The 4,783-nt window shown below is 63.2% G+C and overlaps 1 protein-coding gene across 1 annotated transcript; it reads left to right on the forward strand.

The window, feature by feature from the left end:
• The first annotated feature begins 2,443 nt into the window (after positions 1-2,443).
• On the forward strand, positions 2,444-4,120 carry H1-10 (H1.10 linker histone). Its single transcript, XM_006130879.4, has one exon. The coding sequence runs from the start codon at positions 2,648-2,650 to the stop codon at positions 3,299-3,301; it is 654 nt and encodes a 217-aa protein (XP_006130941.1). The 5' UTR covers positions 2,444-2,647; the 3' UTR covers positions 3,302-4,120.
• Positions 4,121-4,783: the final 663 nt, after the last annotated feature.

The raw sequence follows: 4,783 nt of genomic DNA on the forward strand, positions 1-4,783 counted from the left end.
ACAAAGGCAAGAGCTCAACCCCCCTGAGACAGCTGAGTCCATCAGAGAATTAGACTTTACTATGGAAAGAGAAGGAGAGAAAGTGCAATAGGAGCCAGAGGAAAGAAGGGTTGGATGAAAGGGGGTGTTTCTATGGGCAAAGGAGAGCAGAGCAAAGGGGAGGCAGTGAGGAGACAGAAGAGAGCCGAGATCAGTGGTGGGGCAGATGGGCGCGCAGGGCCGTTGGGGAGGGGGTAGAAGGGAGTGGGAGAGGTGACGGGGAGATGAGATGGGGACCTGGTGGGGCAGACAGCTGAAAGGGAGATGGTGGGCGTGGAGAGGGCAAACGGGGTGGAAAAGACGATGGTGAGAGGGCAATGGGTGGGGCAGGGAGGCATTATGGGGAGTAGTGGAGGGGAAGCATCACGGAGTGGGAGGAAGGGGAAAGGGGGGAGAGGTGGTAGCGCAGATGGAAAGGGGGTGGCGGGTAAAGAGAGTGGGGGGCGGCGGAATGAGGTGGTTTGGGTGGGTGCTCTGGAAAGGGACGGAGTAGAGGGGGTAGATGGGGCAGACGGCGATGGGGGAGGGGAGCCTGCAAGGCTTCTCAGAGTTTGCCCCGCCTCCGGCGTGACTGTGGGGATTTAGGGCGGGCGGGGGAGCCTGCTCCTCGCTCCCACAGGGCCCCAGATTGCAGCCGAGGAGGGGGGGGGGAGCAGGGCTCCTTGGCCCCGAGGGGCTGGACATGAAGCGGAGCGGGCAGGTTCCCGCAGGTCTCCCCGAATTGGCAGCTGCAGCGAGGCCCGGGAGTCGCCGCTTTCCCCGCACACGCTCTGCGCCGCTGCCGTTGTAGCCCAATCGCGCCCCCGCCGCCCACCTGTAGGGGCGGCGGAGCGAGCGGTCCGGGCAATCAGCGCCCGGAGCGCGGACCCTCCACTGCGCCCTTCCCGTGGCGTGGGGGGCCCCGCCCCGCCCCTCCGGGCCGCAGGTCAGCGCAGCGTTCCCTGCCCAGCTGGTTCACCCCCAAGCGTGGGGGTGGGGGAGGCAGCCCGCCATGAGCCGCCGCCCCGCTGCACACACGCCCCTGACTGGGGGCAGACGGCGGACAGTGCCAGTGAGGTTCTGCCCGTACATGGCTCAAGTCTCTATATCACCCCGACCCTCCTTCGGGGTCCCCCCCCCCAGCGGAGATGGGTCCAGGGCCCGCCCCCCCCCCCCCGGGGAAGGGTGGCTCCTGCTGGACACACAGGGTGGGTCAGTGCCCCGCTCCCCAGAATCGGGTCCCCTCCCTGGGTAACCCAGAAGCAGCGATCTGGCGGGGAGATGTGGGCAGTGCCCGCCCGCCCGCCATCCCCGCCCCACGCCTGACACAAAGGGGCTCTCACCTCCCCCGCAAGTGTTTGCTTCTTAGAAGATTGTTGGTAGGGGGAGGCGGGGGCTGAATGGTGATTCAATTCTAGAATGGAAAATGATGGGGGCAATCCAGCCGCCGCCCCCCCCCCCGACAAGTGGGGCGCGAGCTTTCCTGCAGTATCCCGCCCTAGGGGAGCCTGCGGACACGCTCCGTACCGGGGAGGGGGCAGGCATGGCGCAGCAGTGCACAGACACCCGTGCGAGGGGCATGCTGTGGGTGTGCGGGGCAGGACGGGGACAAGGCGACACGCCAGACAGCTCCCCCTCGATCCGCAAGCGCCCAAAGATACGGCCCCTTGTCATGAGATTATCTGGGTCTGCCGGTCCGTAGCCTGCTCCCCCACCCCACCCTATAGCGATAATTGGGGGCTCCTGCTTCGCCGACCCCTTGTATTTTATACAGGCACAAGCGGCGCCTGCGAGTGGGGGGATGCGAAATCTAACCACCCCAGGCACAAAGTAGGTGCCGCCGCTCAACCGTTGGGTGGGGGTCCCGTAGAAGGGGAGTCCAGGTCGCGAACACCCCCGCTTCTCAGAACCTCGGCCCCTCCATATCGGGCGGGGACCCCCCTGGAAGCATCTCGTCTGCTCAGTGCTGCTGCTGCCGACCACGTGAGGGCGTCCAGTGTGTTAGTTACAACAAATTATCCCCAGGCCAGCACAGCCGCCGGGGAACCCCGCCTCCCGCAGAGGGGCCCCAGCCCAAGACCCCCCTCTTTGCTACCCGGCCTATGAGGTGGTGCTGCCGAGTAAGTCCCCCTGGGAGGCCTAGACACCCCTATTCGGGGCGCCCCCCTCCTCTGTCTCTCCCCAGCATAGGGTGCGCCCTTTAAATCGCCTCTCGGGGACCTTTCTCGGGCCCAGAGAGCCCCGGCTGCAGGGCAGCTAGGTAAGGCACCGTCCGGAGCAGGGTTCTGTGGGGCCGCCTCGACTTTGAGGGGTCGGGCCTGGGAGCTAGAGCCCCTCAAAGGGGCTTCAAGAAGCACAAGTTGGAGCTGGCCCTGGCCCAGGCTGTTGTTGTTCTCAACGTGGTCCGCTCATTGTGCATATAAAGGGCTGCCTCGCAGCCCGCCCAGGCAGGCAGGCGGATTGCATCTCTGAGCAGGAACGGAGCGAGCAGCGCCTGGTGCCGCTTTCCTGATTGACGCCGCCGGCCGCCAGTCAGTCCGGGACACCTCCAACCGGCGGGCGTGAGTCCGTGCACCGATTTATTGCGGTATCGATCTCTTTCTTTGCAGTCTGCGCAGTCCAGAGCAGCATGTCGGTGGAGCTGGAAGAAGCCGACCTGCCTCTGACTGAGGCGGAGGAAGCGCCCCTGGCCCCAGAGAAGAAAGGTGGCGCCAGAAAGGCGAAGGGTGGAGGATCGTCCTTGTCTCCTTCCAAAAAGAAGAAGAACAACAAGAAGAAGAACCAGCCGGGCAAATACAGTCAGCTGGTGGTAGAGACGATCCGGAAACTGGGCGAGCGCAACGGCTCTTCTCTGGCCAAGATCTACAATGAGGCCAAGAAGGTGGCCTGGTTCGACCAGCAGAACGGGCGGACCTACCTGAAATACTCCATCAAGGCGCTGGTGCAGAACGACACCCTGCTCCAGGTCAAGGGCACCGGCGCCAACGGCTCCTTCAAGCTCAACAGGAAAAAGCTGGAAGGGGGCAGCGATAGCAGCTCTAGCAGCAGCTCCCAGAAATCCCACAAGAAGGCTACGGCCTCCACCTCTCGGAGGGCGGAGAAGAAACCGGCCTCCAAGAGCAAGAAACCCGAGAAGAAATCGCACAAGAAAGGAGCCAGCAGTGGAGCTGCCAGGAAAGACAAGGGCAAAGCTAAGAAGGCTACCAAGAAAGCCGCTTCTTCTGGGGGCAAAAAGGTCAAGAAGTCTGCAAAGCCCAAGGCGCTCAAGAGCAGGAAGGCATGAGGGGGGCAGGGCGCCCCCATCGCCCCACCACGCTGGGGCAGGAGAGAGACCATTTCCCCACCCTTCGCCCCCCCAGCTCCCTATCCATCAAGGGCTTTGAGCCCCAAGACAGACTGCTCTAAGGACAGACCCAGGTTATCTGCTTTGTATTGCTGCCCCTTCGCTCTGTAGCCGTCGCCGCGGGCAGGGAAGCGCGGTTTAGGCTGCGCCAGCCTCGCAATCCACCCTTGGTTTTTTTTTTTTTATTTGGGCAGCCCACCCGCTAAGGTTTCTGTTCGCCCCAGTCGCAGCCCTGTATTTGTCCCGCCCCATTCCCAGATGAGTTTGTTTTTCAAAAGCCTTTTCGCTTGCATTGTCCCTGCTCCACTCCCGCCAGGCGACAGTGCCACGTGGGTCCCAGAGGTCCCGGCCCCGGTGCTCTGTAGCGGCTTTTTTTTTATTGTTGCCTACTTTAGAATTTTTCGAACAGTGACGACGCCCTCTATTGGTTCTCGCCCTGGCGCCATGGAAACGCTCGGGCGCCAGTTCGTTACCGTGGCGGCTGGGTACCTCTTAAAAGGGCAACACTCCCCGTGCGGGGAGCCACAGGGCGGCATGCGGGCGGTGCCTGGGAGGGTCTGTGTGCGGGACCAAACGTCGTTAGCCGCAGCCCTCGCTGCGCGGCTGTCGCAGTCTTGCGGGATGACGTTGGATGTGCGCGGCGCGGGGAGGGTGGGGTATGCCCAGTGCTGCCCCGCAGCGCGTGTACCGCGTGGGCAGGATTCAGAGTCAATGGCCTTTTTTTTTTGGGTTGGTCAATAAATTGTTTAAACCTTTGAACCTTTTTTGTGTGTGCGCGGGGTGGGGAGGCGCGCGCGTGCTCGAGGTGCGGGGCTGCTTAGCTGGGCAGGAGGGCGTGCTGGGGTGTGCGTGGGTCGCTGCTTGGCGCAGTCTGGGCAGTCTACCAGTTCTTAGCCCGGGGGTGGGGACGGGGGCGCTGAGGAATATACGCATGGGGGGGGGGGGGAGAGAAGAGCGCTGGGAACGCGCCGCTGCTTCGCGGGGGAGGAAATGGGCTCTAGGCATTTAGCGGGCGGGATTGTACCGCTGCTTAGCGGGCCGGGAACCGGCGCTGGGGAAGGCACGTGTGTTGAGCGGGGCTTGTACCGCTTCGTAGGTGGGGGATGAGTGTGTCCAGTGCAGATGCGTGGTGCTCGGGGAGTGGGCCTGCTGCATGGGTGGGAGCAGCTGGCAGCAGTCTCCTGCTCCGTGCCGAGGAGGGTGCTGGTGCCTAAGGGAAAAGCAGCCTCTGGCGAGTGGTGTCTAGGCACTACCCCTGCGGGGGGAGGTAGCACCTCTTCAGTAAATACTTGAAGGAGCAGGGAAGGCGTGAGCACCAGAGAAATTCAGAACTAGAGGGGCGAGTCTTCCTGGGGGCGTGTAAGCACCTTGGGATGCTTGTGTCCACACAAACCTCTCTTCACCCACCTCCTCTCACTTAGA

This window comes from Pelodiscus sinensis, chromosome 11, assembly GCF_049634645.1.
Source record: "Pelodiscus sinensis isolate JC-2024 chromosome 11, ASM4963464v1, whole genome shotgun sequence".
Lineage (NCBI taxonomy): Eukaryota > Metazoa > Chordata > Testudines > Trionychidae > Pelodiscus > Pelodiscus sinensis.